General features: G+C 34.7%; 1 protein-coding gene across 1 annotated transcript in view; it reads left to right on the forward strand.

Moving 5' to 3' along the window:
- LOC123698657 (sodium channel protein para-like) overlaps nucleotides 1-19663 on the forward strand; it is a 48445-nt gene that overhangs the window by 10809 nt on the left and 17973 nt on the right. The window contains 14 exon segments of the mRNA XM_045645397.1: nucleotides 10101-10222; nucleotides 10582-10688; nucleotides 11752-11855; nucleotides 12617-12796; nucleotides 13019-13051; nucleotides 14573-14728; nucleotides 14901-15106; nucleotides 15848-15976; nucleotides 16283-16374; nucleotides 16610-16822; nucleotides 16905-16962; nucleotides 17121-17265; nucleotides 17539-17703; nucleotides 18269-18571. Of these exon segments, the coding sequence (XP_045501353.1) occupies nucleotides 12650-12796; nucleotides 13019-13051; nucleotides 14573-14728; nucleotides 14901-15106; nucleotides 15848-15976; nucleotides 16283-16374; nucleotides 16610-16822; nucleotides 16905-16962; nucleotides 17121-17265; nucleotides 17539-17703; nucleotides 18269-18571 (1647 nt within the window). The 5' untranslated portion in view covers nucleotides 10101-10222; nucleotides 10582-10688; nucleotides 11752-11855; nucleotides 12617-12649.

The raw sequence follows: 19663 nt of genomic DNA on the forward strand, positions 1-19663 counted from the left end.
TTAAACCAAGTGTTAACAATAGCTAAACCATGCCTAGAGCAGAAATCCAGAATAGATGTTCCTTCTCTGTTTACAGAGCCATAACCATAGCCACCATGAACATCTCGATAATCTACGGCCTTTTCACCAATGTGCCCATTTAGATCTCCGCCTATGTACTTTGATTCATGATCTGGTATTAAGCTCATGAGATCATCGAAATCTTCCCAGAAGAGAGATTTTTCTAATTCTGTACATCCGGATTGGGGTGCATATGCGGAAATTATATTTAGAGGTGTTTGATTGTCCATGGCGAGTTTAACAGCAATTAGACGGTCGCTTTTTCTATCCACTTTTATTATTCGTTGCTTTAGATTGCAGTCTAGGACTATACCCACACCATTCTGGGAGTTCTTAATGCCATGATAAATCAGTTGGTAACCTAACCCAATATCTCTGGACTTGGAGCCTTTCCATTTCGTCTCTTGTATACAGCATGCATTTATATCTCTTCTTTGCAAAACCTTAGCCAGTTCTTGACATCTTCCAGTAAGGGAACCTAGATTCCATGTAGCCAATCTTATTTTACATTGGGTTGTCGGTTTATTGTCTGTTTTTAATTCTACTTGCTTGTCGCTTCCGGGGGACCCCCTAGTATATTCTTCTTTATTCGCATCCATATCACATAAACTCACTCTATCGTCGCTTCGGGGGAACGCCCTAGCAGAAGTGCCCTTTCTTGATTTTTTACTTTTCATGATTCGAGGAGAAAATGATTGGCTTGAATTTTACGGCCGGTTGCCACCTGACACCAAGGTTGTCATCTATATCAAGATGTGAGCGCCGCCGTTGGCCCAGTATAGGGCTCTTCCGCCGCCATCTCTACTGTATACTCCAACCCAAGTACACAGCACTACTACGACCTGTCCTTCGATTATGCCAAAGTAGCTCGCAGTAGGGATTTGGTAACGAAGTGTTCATCTCCGGCCTCTTGGTCCGCGGGAGTTGTATCTTAACTCCTACCCTTCAAATACTTGTTATGGTACCCGAAGGGCATTCCCCTATCCGCCACCTGGGGACGCGTTCTCTAGGGGTTGAGGCTCCCCCGAGAACAGTCAAAAATTACTATTCCAACGAAAATGCCTATCATGTATATCTCAATAAAACGATTCTCCTGAAATCTATTTTAGTCGTCAATAATAAAGAGACGAAAGTAAATTTGTTTTTGCATCATAGCCAGAAACATTAAATTTATCGGTTAATGCATTCGTTAAATTTATAAAATCCGCTATCATAATAATTGGTTCTCTTCTGTCCATCGATACAATTAAGCCCTCGATACTATGCTATTAGAAGAATTATTGCACACTTGTTCCTTTGTTAGAATGGTTCTATTATATGAGCTACTGTGACCTAGCCACGAGTCGAGTGGCTCTGGAGCGGTGTGGCCGTGGCCCGCCATTATTAGTTATAGTACACCCAGTTTAATACTAAACGAACCTTCAAATTTTTATCTTCTTTATCTTCTCATGTACGATCTTTAGTGTAATAAATAAACACGTCATATATTACGAGTAAATTTTTGGTATAGGTATTTAACATATAAATGTTACTTATGATGTTTGAATTACACTTGTAGTTATTCGTTTAATCAGATAAATATTCCCGTCCGCATCAATCTTATAATAACAAACACAAAGTAAAGTACTGAAATAACTTGTACTCAGTTAATATACCTTGGCTTTGTGTAGTTATCTTGAAAGTTTCAGAAAGTTTCGTTATTTTTATCAGCGCTGTCTACTGCCTACTCCCTATGATCTTTAATATTATAATAGATATGTTATGATGAGATAAGTGAAACATAAATGAAATACTATTCTGATGTTTGAAAATTTTTGTCTCAAAAAAAGGAAAACAAAACGTCACGATCACTGAGAAATAAAACAGGCCGGTTCTTAAATCCTAAATATACAAACATGATACAATGTTTGAGGTTACGCATAATCGCGACCACAGCAGTTGAGTACAAATAAATGTAAGCTTGTGGATTTAACTTTGTGCTTTGACGCCTTATGTAGGTCAGTGTGACACACGTTTATTATTCACGTTTTTAATTATCTTGAATAAAAAATAAAACTTAAAATGTTACGGAGAAGCAAACAATAACATATGATGTGAAAACGGTAAAATGATTCCGTAATTAATTTGCTTTACGACGTGATATTCTATTAATTGGAAAGCTTATCATCGACTTGAGGGTGTTCCCTGAAACGTATTTTGGAAATGAAATTTAGTCGCTTAGAATTAATTATTAATTGACTCCTTTGTATTGATTTTATTATACCAAATTTAGATTATAAAGTTCTGATGAGTATACACCCCATTCATATAGTATTTCTTGTGTTCTTACCAACGGATTATGCGAATATGCAATGAAAATCTTCAATGTCGTATACATAATCTGAATTATGTATCGAGTGTAGAGCTTTGTATCTGCTAAAGCGATCACCAAAGGCCACGTAATTAAAGAATGCAGATTCCGTAAATTCCGCTGTTTTTGCAGAGGCTCGGTTGGAAACTGGGTCACCGATGTAGGCAGGTGTACTTTAGAAAACTAGGCATCGGGGGAGCGTGATTAGTATCTCCTTCGATACGGCCCGTACATCTCTGCTAACATGTTGTGTGGCGTGAAGCTTTCATTACTGCGGTTACTATTGTGCTATTACAAAACAATGATGTTCGAATAATTTGTGAGTGTGCTTCTATGAGAAAAAGAGAATGGAGTGTTTGATCAATAGCTGCTAAATGCATTATACCTCATTCATTGTGTAATGCTTATTTTTACTAGAGGAACTTAAAAGCAATGCATGAATTTTCTTAGTATTGTTTTTCATCCCAGTTAATTAACTTCATTTTTTAAATTTCCCTCTTCTCTGTTTTATAACAACACTAGCTTTCCGCCCGCGGCTTCGCCCGCGTTTTCAAAGAAAAACCCGCATAGTTCCCGTTCCCGTGGGATTTCAGGGCTAAAACCTAGCCTATGTTACTCGTGGATAATGTAGCTTTCGAATGGTGAAAGAATTTTTCAAATCTGCCAAGTAGTTTCGGAGCCTATTCAATTCATACAAACAAACAAACAAACAAAAAATCAAACCTTTCCTCTTTATAATATTTGTATAGATAATCCCCTCTGTTAATTTGTCAGATAGAAAGTATATTTATGCGCTAATGCGCTAATCGCCCTTTCACTACTTTATGTATTATGCTACTTTCATTACCTAGATAATGAATTAATTCTTTATTTTTTAAATCTGCCTGATTCCCTCTGAGCGCCTATAGAGGCGGCTATAAAACGTTTATTCTATCTTTAACCTTTACATTAAAGGGCGTTTGATCAAAGTTACACCGACATTTAGTAGGGAAGTTTTATCGGAACAATATCATTTTTTTTGCACTGTCATTCTTTTGATGAGGATACAATTATGGAAAGTATATGTATGGATAAATTATTATGACGAACTTATAAATAACAACCATGTTTTTCACGAAGAACATTTTATTTATTAACGTTTTCAACAATACACCCAATTAAGGTAAAAATATATGTATTATATTACACAACTTTACTTACATTTAATGACCTAACATAGTCACTCTGAAACAAACACGAATACTAATCTAAAACAATATGTACGTATCACATTGGATCGACATTATACGTACCTATAAACTATGATCACAGTAAATAGAATTAACTAGAAACTATGCGCTGTACAGTCCACATTCCATGAAAGCTCACGCCCACGCCTTACACTTCTTGAATGGTCGATATCATACAAAGACATGAAACATATTCGAATTTGGTTGTTCTATTCTGTCTTTTGTTGAAACATTTAACTGTTTATTCTGAAATCTTTTAAGAGTTTTGAAGACCATCTTTAAGACGACTGCAAATTTAAAGTTTTTCTATAGTATTAAGATGATATTGAAAATATAATTTGAGCTCATTTCGAAATTACAATATATTATATAAATGTGATGTGTATTGGTTCTAAAACTAGGCGATAATCAATCATCGTATATTTGCATCGATTTTCTAAACATAGACAATAGTGTTGGAACAACGTATCTACATACTACGTACTTTGTTATATGCTTATATAAAAGGTACATTTCTTAAATAATAAATGTACAGTATATACAGTACTTATTATTCAGTGTATAAATGCATATTTCACTCTCTATTTTAACTCTCTACATAACCTTTAATCCGGTATACCGGATAGTATATTGTTTAACATTTCGTGATATTTGGGAGAATGCAGGGTGATTAAAGTAACTCTACATGCATCGATTTTCTATTCTTATTCGCTAAATACAAAACAATTAAAGCTTTTAACGATTCACAATCGATAAATTTCAACTTTTATCGAATCAACTTCCCTCGTCTATCGACGTGTATATGAAACGGTTTAAACCTACAACGTCTACTTATATTTACTTAACAACTGTTTGTGACGTTTCCAATCGACTATTATTGGGATAGGGATCTTCCCTAGATAGTGTCAACATAATTAGCTAGCGATGATTTTTATTGTTATATCGATCGAAGCACAGGTCAGAACAGGCTGTGTACAGTGACCGGGTCGTGTTGATCGATCGTGCTGGCTCGCATGGAGCCAGTGGTTACGTTCTAGTTGCGGGCTTCAAATGCCAACTGCTTTGTGTACAACGTCAAGCCAGTTTATACTCGCGAGCTTTCAACGTGAATCGAGACGATACATTATTTATGGAAACGTTTTGAAGGTTGTAAAAGAACGGCAAAAGACGATCTTCTAATGAAGGTATACAATCTATGAATGGATATAGCAGTTTTATAAATATGTAGGTTAATTGTGTTATTCCAACTGGGTTATGGTAGACAAACAAGGAGGGCTGATATTATCTGTTAGTATGAATCTTAATGGGCTTGGTGAAATATAAGCAAAAAGATTGGGCTGTATCGCTTTGAATATTCCATACCTAATTAATATGCAAATGTTAACCTATTAAGTTAATAATGTAATAATGTTTTTCTATGATAATTAAGATTTGTATAACCTCGTTTGTACCCTTTTTTGAAAAAAGTAGAAATTCATGTTTGTTTTTATATTATTTATTACGATAAAAAAAGTCATAAAAAGTAATTCCTGTATATTGAGTTTACATTAAATGCTCGTTATGATTACATCATCAACATCAACTTTTAAATAAATTGGCACAAGCCGCCAAATAAAGTATTTTTCATCAGAGCCATCAATGAAACGACCGTGCTCAAGTGCCGCCGGCAATTCTTCGTTCAGCCTAGTTTCCAGTCAAATTGCATATTTTGGCAACGTTTCGACGTTATTTATCAAAATATTAATGATAGTTCTATACGTTTCTTTTTAAAAAACCTTGCGATGCTCGAAGGTGTTAAAACCGAGAGATTCTTATAAATCCCTTTGTAAACTTAACGCCACTTGTAACAGCGACCACGAGAGGCTGCTCCGCTGCACATTGAAAGATTTTATCGTCGTTTTTCTTTGAGCCACAGATATGGATTTTCATAATGATGAAACTGTAGACTGAAGGTAGGTTGCTACGTAATTTTACGCTCTCTTGTTCGACCTAGACGTAGCAATATAATACCTGCTGTTATAAGAAGAGATATAGAATAGTATATTATAATATAAGGCTTTTTGTTAACATTTTTTAAATATATGAACAAAATTAGTTTTTAGAATATTATTAGTTACACAAATTCTTACGATATCAAAAATGTCGAAATTACTAAAATTATGAACAAGCTGTATATTTTATATTAGCTCCTATGTAGGCAATTTCTGTGTAAAAGAATTGAAGAGACTTCATTTAATTTACTTTTTATATACGGGATACAAATATAGATTTAGAAGCTTTTGCTTTATAATATAATGGGTTCTCTTATTATTTTGCATACCTACTTCCAATCAAATTATCACACCTATTAACTCTCAAAGAAAAACCTTCGTCTGATGTAATTTTTGTTGTACACCCAAATTGCCTCTTAGATTTTGTTCTTTTAGACGTTATTATATAAATTATACGATTCTGTAAAGAAATATAATTTATGTTTTGTATGCTCAATACCAGTTATTTCACGTATTTGTAATAATTTAGAATATAATAAACGAAAACCTTTATTATACTCACTGTAAGACAAAAATTCTTATAAATATGATAATATAAACATCTTTACTTAGGTGCTTAGGTGGCTTGTCTCATGAATTGCGGTAGGTACCCCTCAAGAAAGCGTTTGACCTTTGTCGAGCTTCGAGAATCTTACCTTACATTTACCTATAAAGACGTATGATATGATTCGTATAAACATAAAAATTTACTCATTTATGCATAGTGCGTGCACGTAGGTAGATGAAGGCAAAACGTATATACTTTTTTTATAAAAAAATTCATTCCGTAAGGACAGTTATTCAGTCGTAAAAATGATAAGTTATGCTCCTTTTCACATCATTGCAACGAAAAGATGTCTCTATTAAAAGAAAGTGAAGTAAGCGCTTAATAAAATAAATTTATGAAGTAAGTTCAAGTAAACTTCATTTTCTGCTGCAAGCTACGATGAAATGAAATGAGTCATTTCGTAAAGTTAGACATCTTATGCTTTGCTTCGTTGACTGAATGCTTTTTTTAAAGAAATCTTGTTTTTTTAAAGAAATAATTAAATTTCTTTATTTCATACAAAAATATCTGTATAACGCTGTAAAAATAGATAGTTATTATGAATTGTAAGCAAGAATGTATATTATACATGTATAAATAATAGCCCATGCAATCATTTCTATTTCATAAAATCAAATTATCACAAGTCTCCTCAACGGCTTTAATCCTCCAAATAAAGCGCTAATAATAATATTATGAAGTAGCGACGAGAAGATCAATTCCCATTGTTTTCCCAAATGAGTTTCGTAAAGCTCATTTGTTCCTTTCATAAAAATCGTCTTTTCTCAGTGAGATTCAGTTTTATTGAATGCCACAACGTTCAGAATATTTTCATCACTTTCACATGAATCCTTGACCTACATTTAGTCACACAATTGACGCAGTGGTATATTTTACTTATATCGACCATTACTTTTACAGTTTTGCTAAGAAATTTTTTAAATTTAAATTAAGTATTTTTTGTAGAGCCGTAGCTGAATTAAATAGCTAAATGTTTTTCTAGTTCTGTCAGTAAACGGGCTAAATTAATTAAAGGATTGGTAGACATTCTCGAATCACACACAAGACGTTATCTCGACATGTAAGTCGCCACTCTGTCTGCACAACTCTCGATAACAAAGGCGATTAAACTTCGAGTATCTAATACTCGTATAACGAATCAAGAGGGATTGTTATAATTTTACAGAAAAGGGGAACTTGAGCTTGTCTGATGATCAAATTACTGTTAAACAACACTTTCGAAAGGTCCTTTGTGATATCTTAGTAGCATTTTCATTATATTTAACTATATAAATGTATACGTGTTGTTGGCTCTACAATATTACCTCTATCTACTTTGGCAAATATGAGTAGGTACATGAGAAAGACAAATAGCATGTATAATATGCTGCGTTTATTTAGTGTCATAAACGTATTTCAACCACCTCGCTTTCCATTTCAATAAATAACATGAAATTATACAATCTACTCACGAAAGAATACACGCATGCGCTTTAAGTTTTGCCAATTGCAGGTTCTGCGGACAATCTGCATGTTATGTCGTGTCTACAAGTTCGATCGTGGTTTATTCGACTTAATTTGCCTGCTTTCCATAACATTTTAATGGAGTATTACTCAACATAACGTAAGGAATTAATGTAAATGCTTGCCTTAATTTTTTTTTTATTTAACGTCAATTGCAAATAAAACATTATCTCAGTCTATCTTACAACATACCTAACGCGCAAAGCGCTTCATTGCGAGAAGCCTAATTTTGAAGAAAGCTAACCTATTTATTTAAAATGGGCTCTTACATAGGGTTACCATAATTAACGTATAAAATATAGAGTTAATCTTGACGTTGTGTAAAAACTTTAAAAGACCACTTTTTGAAGTGAAACTTCTTTATCGGGGTTGGAAAAAAATTTAGTGTAACATTTTTCCGTTACGCGCCATCTTTTTCTTACCCCTACCACACGTGATTCGACGTATTTCTCTAAAGTTACATATACATATAGTAAATTATTTTTTGAATAATAAGGTCATAAAAAAGTTTCACTTCTTACGTGTGTACACTAGTACACGCACACATTTTTTTTATTTAAACCACGCCTTTAAACCAAAATTGCTATAACACTAAATATTTCCAACGAATACATATTCATCAGTGCTAGTTAGGTTCCACATTGTCATTATAACTGACGCCTCATATTGTTCGTGAAAGGCGGAAAATACCAGACTTGTCGGCCTCGCCGTCAGCCGCCCTGAATGAAACGCTACTAGAATGAAAATAGACTATTGGAAAATGGCGCCCTCTTGAAATCTAATATAACATTGAGTTCAATTGTATTTCACGGGTTTTGGCTGTCGATATGAATGCTAGATGCATCTTGTGTCTTGTTGGAAACTTTTGAAATATATGTCCTTTAGAAGCAAAAAGTTCATGATTTAAATGTGAGTACTTTTTCTCTAATATTTGTGTTAAAATAGAGATTGAGTGGAAAACATCACATTTCCACAAGTATAGGGAGACAAGGTTTTTACCGCGCCTGTTATATAATAATTGTTTTATGATAACTTAACGAAAAATAAATTTATAAAGCACCAAGCAACATTCAAAGTTAACTACTAACGGCATATTGAGAGTCTAGATCTGCTCTAGCAATGCATTTAACAAAGAAATCGATTTATTACTTGTTTGTATTATTGTATTATTACTCTGGCTCTTCTTCCTGTTGATTTAAATGTAAAACGACCCATCACCTGTGCTCTATCCTGACAAACTTTCTGGATATTTTTTTCTTAAGCGGTATACCAATATAACGATTTACAATCATAGATAAAACTGTCTCAGCAAAACAGTAATCCTCGATAAAGCAGTTTACGAAAAACATATAGAATAATTTATATCTATATTCACATATTAATTTGAGCTGCACGGTGTAATGAAGTTAAAAGCTTGGCGCTCGCTTCTCATTTCTGAATATTTCATTTCTATCAGTAGGTATATGTGTATCATTTTATAATACACCGTTATATTTGTCTGTTGCTTTGTATAATATTGCATTCTGTTTTCCAATACAATAAATGTGTATTTCTTTACATATTTTTTTACACTACAGAACTGTTATTTTTTGTTATGATATGTACAATGAATTGGATCATAAATAAGGATATAGGTAATACGACAATTATCATAATAGATCTCTGTAGTGGAATTATTTAGGTACATATTGTAGTCTATTCAGCTACGTGCCATTGTACTCTCGATAAAGGTCCAATGCTTGCTTCTTATTACACATTTGCTCATTCTGCTTGCTTCATCCTGTATTGTATTCCGATTCCTTATAACATTTGAGATATACTAAACACTTTATTATAGAGTATGATAGTATGATATGGTAATAATATTGATATAAAAACTAAGCTTTGTCCTTATGTAGGTATATACGTCAATATGCAAAAATAAAAGATTCAAAGAATAAAAGTTTCTCGTGCTTTTAAAATTGTTTATTCCGGACTTTAAAACTCTTTAATATTTCTAATACTCGTTAGTGCAGACGTAGAAATAAACTTTTATTTATTATTTACCGACAGACAATGATAGACTTTCTTATAACACTTAGAACATTTCATGAAAAGGAGGATCAGTTATTTTAATACATTTACAAATTTTAAAGAAAGAAAGATTAGACTCCACAATACTGAAATAAACACAAATACAGTCACAGAAATACAATCTATTTTGTGTGAGTGTGAGTGAGTGTGTGAATGTGTTTGAGTGTGCGTTGTTATATGTCTGCGATTGTGTTAGTAAAGTAAAACCCAACTAAAATAAAATATTCTTATTATATTATCATCATTAAATGATAGGCTGTCTATTTGAAAAGACTCTTTTGTTACAGCAGAAGCGGTAATATCGCAGATGTGGCACGCGCGACGCAGCAGACAGGAGCGCGCGCTTGCACGCGACGCGGCCACCAACCGGCGCGCCCTCTGAACCACACCAACATTGGATTATTATACGGTGAGACTTTCGTAATGCTATATTATGATACAAACTTAATGGCGGCTCGGAACATCGTACGATCCGATGCGCAGAAAACAATTTTAGGTATTAGCGGGACGTTAAGGGACCTGTGCGCACCCGCAATCGCACCTGCAGTCTGCACCTAACTTCCGAACCGCCATTAAGTTTGCATCGATCTGTACGTGTGTCACAGCAGAAGCGGTAATATCGCAGATATGACACTCCAATTGGATTATAGTAGAGAGAAGTGAAAAAAGTAAAATTTAGACACTCTAAAAGAATATTTTATTAAATAAAAAATAATCAGCTGTTTATAATATTTAACTGTTTTACTTTATGCATAAAATTTTTCGCAGGTCGGACATGAAAAATCTCGCTCCTTTGCTGGCTGTCCCTATCAGCGAATACGTGGTAACTTTCATCTCTCTAGCAGCCGCGACCACACTGCTCTCGTGGACGACAGGTTAGTCCCAGTCATTTATTAGAATAAGTATCTTTCGATGCCTAAGCACTCTCTTAGGTTTTCTGCGTAGTATCGTAGTACCTAACTATGTATTCAGCAATCTAACTATTTACTTATTTAGCAGTCAGTACATGCCAGAAAATTCCTCCGTAGCCGCCCAAACTTGTATTTGTAACTAAAACAAAGCCTTCTCTTAGGTACATAGTACTCAAACAGAACAATGTGGGTATTCTATATTATGTACCTCTTGTCATGTTTAGTATGGGCTTTACGTTCATTAAATATTAATAATACCCGTATCGACCTCTCTCAGAATTTCAAACATACAATAACATAGTCCGTCCATCAACTCATATCAAGCCAACAGTTATAAGCGTTAGTAATACAATTAATTAATTTATGACGCATGAGTAAGTAACCTCTGAGGATTATATACAAATTACAAAGGCATCAAAACCTAATTTTGACCAACTTTAAATACAGCCTTTGTTGTAAAAACAATGTTTTGTAAAATACTCATGTTCCGACTGACTTGTCTACTAAAAATATAAAAATATTTCTATGTAGAGGAAAGTTGAAAAGTTCAATATCCAGTCAAAGTTAAATACACGTGTACGTAAGTATAGACAATTAATATATTTTGGCTTGGCTAGGATTATAAGGAAAAGGTTATTGTATATTATCAAAGGACTGAGTTCCAGAAATTAGGTAAATTGATGAAAATTGCTCTTAATAATGGTGTGGTTAGAAAAGGGATGTATAATGTACGAAACGAGCGTGAAATTGTCAAAGTGATACGATAAATAAGTTGCTTGTTATTGTCTGTTTCTGTATTCCCACGTTGCGTTAATGACGTGATTTTAACTATTGATTTGGCTGCGATTTCAAATCCATTATCCATTTATATATAAAAATCATTCGATTTTCTATAGCAACATTGTTGTTACTTACCTTAAGGACAATTTAGTATCTTGAAGTACACAATCCAGGTCATGAATTTTCACATTATTCGTCATAGACGCGTAGCAAATATCATAGCTAAACATGAAATTGTTCGGTTCAGAAGGGCGACCCGCCCGTAGGTGGTTGGCGGAAGATCGCGGGCGCAGGGAGTGCCGCCGCGCGCGCTTCCCCCACCACACACACCCGCCCATTCACTGTTAGCAGGTGATTATACGCATTATCTAATTTACAAGTGTAAAGTATAGAAGTATTAACAGCATAGTATGCTGTAAATATATCTATTACTAGCGGTCCGCCCCGGCTTCGCCCGTGGTACATATTTCGCAATAAAAAGTAGCCTATGTCCTTTCTCGGGTATCAAAATATCTCTATACCGAATTTCATGCAAATTGGTTCAGTAGTTTAGGCGTGATTGAGTAACAGACAGACAGACAGAGTTACTTTCGCATTTATAATATTAGTATGGATTATAACGCATCATTACATAAATGAATGAGCGTTTGCGATATGCGGTAATTGTTAACTTGAAGATATTTTTTTAGCTACCTACTAAAGGTTTATAGTACGTAATGCAAACGTAATTATAGGTACTTCATTTAGTATGTACGTTTAAATATTATATAAAGTGGATACACAAGTGTTTAAATATCACTTTATAGGATATACGACAATAACATGTTATTTGATACTACCAGACATGAGACTTTGCAATGGAAATAATTAAATTAGGAAATCCTTATTACATTTCGCAGTTCACTGTACGTTGACTCAGAATTCAAAACAGACTCAAGATGGGAAACACTTGTAGTTGATTTATTTCTGTTTCAAAATTACAATGTTTATGTAGTGTTGGTATTTTGCTCAGTTAAATGGTATGAGGCAGTGTTTACTCCTACCCAAAACTTTTATTCGGACATGGGTGGGTCAATTTTACATTAGATATTAACATTGTTTTATATTTCCAGTAGGCAGTTCACTCAGTGGGAGTTCGATAGACAATGTCCGAAGACTTGGACTCGATCAGCGAGGAAGAACAAAGTTTGTTCCGACCTTTCACACGAGAGTCACTGGCCGCTATCGAAGCCCGCATAGCTGAGGAGCATGCTAAACAAAAAGAACTTGAGAAAAAACGCGCTGAGGGCGAGGTAACACCCACTCCTACTCCTTGCCAGCTATGAGTGTGCTCACATGTCTAGTGCTAACATACAAACATTATCTTTTACTAACTGTAGGTGATTACTATAAACATTATGTAAATGACAAAATTTAGGTACCTACATTCAATATACCAAGCACACTCAGAAGGATATATTTGAAGGAGCATGTACAATAATCACGTCTGACGGATAATTTTTAAACTATTCCAGACCGATTTGGGGCGGACGAAAAAGAAAAAAGAAGTAAGATTGCTTGCTTGCCCCTTTTACCTTTTTACGGCTCGTTTTTAGCGGAATACTATTTAGCAAGTTATCGCTTATCGAAATTCCATTGTACAGCCATCTGGCTCCCGTATAATTGGTGTGACTCTTGTCAAACTGCGATAACTTGCATTGCATTCTAATTTACGCATATTGATCGCATTATAAAGCATTTTACGATCACATCGCTTTGTCGGCAAAATCGTATCTGTTAAAAGACTTATCAAGTTTAGCTGTCACTCTAGACGGCAAGGTCGCCGTGACAGCTAACCTTTGTAGTTCAAGAAACAAAGCTTTTCATATTATTTGCAACTAATGACATCGACATACTCGATACCTCAATAATGGAAGTCAGACAAAACAGATATATTGATGCCACAACCGAAAATACCTTAGAACCGTCGTAAACCTGAAATACTCCAAAATTAGAAGAGATAGTCAAGCCCGTAGAAAACCTTACCTAACAAAAATAGGATGTTTAGTTCTGAAAAAAAAAACCTAACCAGAGTCAAATTTGAAAAATAGGGTTGATAACATTGCACTTTGTTTAATTAAAATGTATAGTGTACCCAAGCAGAAAATAACACTAGCACATAACATTCACCCTTTTCATGCATTGCACACAATTGGCTCATATTTGCCACTTCATTGGCTGCGGTCATTTAGGTCTAGCATGGTGACATCACCTGGCTAGTTAGTGCAACTTAACCGACGACCCCCTATTTTGAAGCCTTCCGATATTTTATATTTTGTATTATGCCACCTGAATTGTATTATCAATATGTATTATTATTGATTATGTAAAACATTTTAGAATACCTAACACAGATTATAAAAATCCGCAATACTTGTGGCGTTTTCCTTAAATGTATTCGCATACTAACAAAATAATTTTCTCAATTTGCATCGTTATTACATTGTGATAGATTATTTAAATCTAGGTTTTACATTTATATGCCTTTCAAATTACTTTTAGAACAGATTCTCGATCGTTAAGTAAATTTTCATACCAATTCCTCGGAACGGTAACACAATAGCGGGGAACGTTATGCAATACGCTTCTAGTTTGGCAGAAAACACATCATGAACACACAGAAGGCAGCACCACAATAAAAACAGCTTCCAATGCGCTCACAAACATGCTCAATAATCGTAATAATACTCGTTGCTGTAACAGTGATATTCTCTTAAGATCTGAGAATAGCATTCTTAAACCACAACAGTATTGTTACAGAACGCCTTCTGTAGTATTGTACAAGGTTTCCTCGATTTTAAATTGCATCGATCGTACGATTCGTTGCGAATCGGTGCGTCACAAAGGGAACGTCCGGCCACCTTCGATCGTACGAAGAGCGTGATCATATGCATGGGCGGTGATAATCTGCACTTGATACATTTACAGTAATGGAATTACATCCATTGCAAATAGTAAATAGCTTGCTTACGTGATGACGCCATGGCGCCGGCGTGTGCAGTAAAGTTGAAATGTGTGGGATGATGTAGGTGCGTTACGATGACGAGGACGAAGACGAAGGTCCCCAGCCGGACGCGACCCTGGAGCAGGGGCTGCCGCTGCCCGTGCGGATGCAGGGCTCCTTCCCACTGGAGCTTGCCTCCACGCCTCTCGAAGACATCGATCCTTTTTATCACAACCAAACCGTAAGTTATTATGTCATAAGCTAGCAATTAGGTTACTCAGAAGTAGTTTTTAATGACGCTATTTTCCCCTTATTGTAATTAGGGATAATAAATATCGATTTATAGTAGCTCAAGTTAGTCATATAACGAAGTAACGAGATAGATATATAATAGGAAATTTGTTTCGTTCCAGACTTTCGTAGTCATAAGCAAGGGTAAAGATATCTTCAGATTTTCGGCAACAGACGCATTATGGATGTTGGATCCGTTTAACCCGATAAGGAGAGTCGCTATATACATATTAGTACATCCTTTGTTCTCTCTGTTCATCATTACTACGATCCTTGTCAATTGCATACTAATGATAATGCCTACCACACCGACTGTCGAAAGTACTGAGTGAGTACCTTTTGTTTTATCTATATTACTATATTATTGAATACAACTATACCATCTAATCATATAGTAGTATGCACGATAGATTCAAAATTATTAGTTTCAGTTTAGTAATACGTAATTATTTAAATAATAATGTTTAGATATACAGAAGTAAACTTTATGTCAATAGATTTTTCGCGTATAAATTGATTTATTATTAAGTGACCATGGCAAAACACTGTTTTATCACAGCAATATCACACTCCATTGGGTTTTCTAACTGCAATACATTTAACTACACGTTCACTTTCCTCTCAAATAACTTTTGCATTGCCCTAGACAATAAAAAAATCAATGTTTTCCTTGACATGCTCATAACAAATTGTTTTTCACAATTTAAGTTCAATTGTACCCAAATATAATGCATCTGTGATTTCATACGTTTGAACAGTAGCACAAAATTAACTGAATGCAATTAAACTGACGTGTTTTAATCTAGAGAACATTTTTCTACCTTTCGACTTTATCATATCAGGCGTGTTACACTTGTAAATACATCGGTATGTACTGGTTTACTATTCATTTAGACCTAGGTGTTCGTAGACAATTGTTACCTTATAATAGATAATAATATTTCTTAAATGTCCACATAAATACTGATTAGATTTTTTTTGTCTTTTTGAAATCATAGATTAACTTAACTATGAGAATATTTATGTATTTTTGCGAGCGGCGTTCCACAATGGAGGTGAATTTTTGCAGAGTTATCTTTACGGGAATCTACACGTTTGAATCGGCGGTGAAAGTAATGGCCAGGGGTTTCATACTACAGCCATTCACATACCTTAGAGATGCATGGAATTGGCTTGACTTCGTAGTTATAGCTTTAGCGTGAGTAGTAGACAATTTTAATACAATAATGTAGAATAAAGTAACGACTATTAAACAGTAGATTTTGGTTATTGTTTATCTAAATGTCTTTATATAGAGTTTACAATAGAAGATTTTTTATTAAAATTAGAGATCTCTGTTTTACCACAGGATATCGAATATGAGTTTAAGGACTGATACGAAACGCTGCGACAGTTCGATTCGCAGATAGTAGTGAAGGCTGTAATAATATAAAATTAGTAATTGTTTAGTACTCTGTAGTTAGATATATTAATCTAGACGTGGTGGTTGTGGGTGTGTTTGCAGTTATGTGACGATGGGCATAGATCTCGGCAACTTGGCCGCTCTCAGAACGTTCAGAGTTCTCCGAGCGTTGAAGACTGTGGCCATCGTACCGGGTAATTCTATTTGTGCTATTATTTCACTAGCAAATATTATTTGTAACCAGTTAATATTAGATTATACTCGCATAGAGTCACGAGCTTAACGTAGTAATTTGAACACGGTAGATGGTTTGTGTGTGTTGAAATCTATGTATTGAATGGGATAAGTGAGTATACATCTTTGATAGAGGTTTGAACGTGTGCTGTTATTAAGATAAGAGTAGATGTAACGATTTTGATCACTTCCCAGGATTGAAGACTATTGTCGGTGCTGTCATAGAATCCGTGAAAAATCTGCGCGATGTGATAATATTGACAATGTTTTCTCTATCGGTTTTTGCGTTAATGGGCCTTCAAATCTACATGGGAGTGTTAACGCAGAAATGTATAAAGAACTTCCCGGAGGATGGTAGTTGGGGCAATTTGACTGATGAAAACTGGGAGCGATTTTGTCAAAACGAAAGTAAATATTATTTGTATATCAATACGTTTACTTTGAAACTTTAACAGATTGGTTCCTTCTAACACGCATGTAACAATTTCAGCGAACTGGTACAGCGAAGACGGAGACTATCCATTGTGTGGCAACTCTTCAGGAGCAGGGTATGTTGTCAAAACATTTTTAAAAGCAAAACAAAATTCTCAATAAATAAATTCGAATGTTAAGTGACAAATGGCTTAACAAAAAGAGAGAACATAATATGTAAAACTTGAATGATCACAGCTAAATCAGAATGTAAGATTTTATTATCTTTTTATAGGCAATGCGAACCAGGCTATATATGTCTTCAAGGCTATGGACCAAATCCGAACTATGGTTACACAAGTTTTGACACCTTTGGCTGGGCATTTCTTTCCGCTTTCCGACTCATGACACAGGACTACTGGGAAAATTTGTATCAACTGGTAAATATTCCATATTTTCAAGCGAACAGACCTTATAGGCTACTTCTTACCATCAGGCGAGATTATGGTCAAACGTTTCCCTATTAACGATATAAAATAATCAAATTTTCTTATTTTGCTAATAATAATAATTAGACAGGAATTGATCGATGTTATTTTAGTAAAACACCCAATAATCTTTCAATGTTTACTTTGTAGTTTCCTGTTGCATTTCTGAGTTTATAAAAATAGCGTACAAATATCTTAACACTAATTATAAAAATAATTTCCAAGGTACTACGATCAGCTGGTTCATGGCACGTGTTGTTCTTCGTGGTGATCATCTTCTTGGGCTCGTTCTATCTCGTGAACTTGATCTTGGCCATCGTCGCCATGTCGTACGACGAGTTGCAGAAGAAAGCCGAAGAAGAGGAACAAGCGGAAGAAGAAGCTCTTAGGGTAAGCTGTTTTGTATTTAAAGAAAGGTGATAAAATTAAATTTATTTATTTAAATATCGTTTTAAGTGTCAACTGTAAAAACCTTGAATAGGTATTAATATTATCGATGATATTATAATCGGAAAATCAGAAACAAAGTATCGTCGATACAAAATTTATGTGATTTAATAAAAATTAACCATGCTTTTTTGTATACAAATAAAATAATATAAAGGCGTGATCCGTTTTGAACTTTTTACACGATTTACCAAATATATTTTGAAGCGAAACTTCTCTAGGCGTGATGAGAGTAAAATTTTAAGGTCGCGTCATGCCAATACCGTCACGTCATGGAGAAGAACGACGATTTTGATATTTTTGAATCTTACTAAAAAGTTTCTCTACTGACACGTGTGCTCAGACGCACGCACTTTTTTTCCGTTCCAAATATAATTAATCATGACGTAATTTCAGCTCATAGAGACTAAACAACATAAATAAATATTTCAGGACAGTTTTGACGATCTGGTTATTATATACTAAGCTTTTGCTTGTGTTATTCCAAACATTCGTAACTGTGGTATAGGAAGCGGAGCAGAAGGCGGCGGCGCGCGCGGACAAGCAGGAAGCGCGCGAGGCGCACGCGCGCGAGGCGGCCGCCGCAGCCGAGGCCGCCGCGTACGCCGAGGCGCACCCCGCCAAGTCGCCCAGCGACTTCTCGTGCCAGAGCTACGAGCTGTTCGTGAACCAGGAGCGCGGCAACCAGGACGACAACACGCGCGAGCGCATGTCCCTCCGTAGCGACCCCTTCCAGGACTCGGTGAGCACACAGCCCACGCACAAGCCCGACACGCACGACGCCGCACGCCGACAGAGGAAGGTCAGCATGGTGAGTACCCAGCTAACCAGACTTGCGCTCCGCTGACAATGATTATATGTACGAATTATGGAACATCTTTATTGATACTAAAATATACTTGAACTAAAGTAGGTACGTTAGAGAGATTATTTGAACGAAAACGTTATGTTATACCTATTAAAATACTAATAGAAGTCTGTTGAAGGCTTTGATTGGTTAAAATTTCATATTTTTAATAATAACATCCTGCTTATTACATAATTTATTTGTTTCAAATTTAAATATAGAGTTATTTCATTATACAAAATTTATAAAAATTTTATTGAATTATATTAAACAATATTTTTTTATTACAGTTGAATTAACAATGAACAATAGTTAATGTTAATTATATCATTGTCAGTTGAGGAATTTCTTTTCAACTTGATATTCACAAAAAGACACGCCGCTTGATTGCACTTAGCGTTATGAGAAAGCAAAAGAAAATAAAATTTATCCGAATAAAACCACATCATTAAACCTAAGTAGATTAAAGCAATACGGATTGATACATCAATTTCGTTACTAAAATTTCTGTTAAAATATTCAAGTTGAAAAGATATACAAAAAATGTGTTAACTGCTCAAAGCTTTAATTTTTATGTGTCTGTCCTCTTTGATGTAATACTTTCTACTAGTGTTCAGATATGATTGGTGATTTATTAATTAGAATATTTGCCAAAAGGCAAATGCATACAAAAAATGACAGTCTATATTATTATTCTATAATCTATTGTTTCAATATCATTTAGACGATCTACTTTACGACAGTACTGTATTTATTCATATCTGGATATCAGTAATGACTGAAAATTTAATTTGTTCTATTATGATTATTACACTGTTAATTTAAAACCTTTGAACACGTCCGTTTATTTGAAACTTGGTTTCGAGGCATGCTATTAGATGGTCTTATCATTTTGTTTAAATTTATTTTTATCTGCAATCACTTTGCCTGCAGCTGCCGTTATAAATGTTCCTATTTCCTCAAACAGATCATTTTTATGATTATTTCGTTTTTACTCATCCCCTTCACCACATTATTCTATCCGTATTCGTTACATTTCGTTTTATTACTTGTTAT

The sequence above is a fragment of the Colias croceus genome, chromosome 16, assembly GCF_905220415.1.
Source record: "Colias croceus chromosome 16, ilColCroc2.1".
In the NCBI taxonomy this organism is placed as follows: Eukaryota; Metazoa; Arthropoda; class Insecta; order Lepidoptera; family Pieridae; genus Colias; species Colias croceus.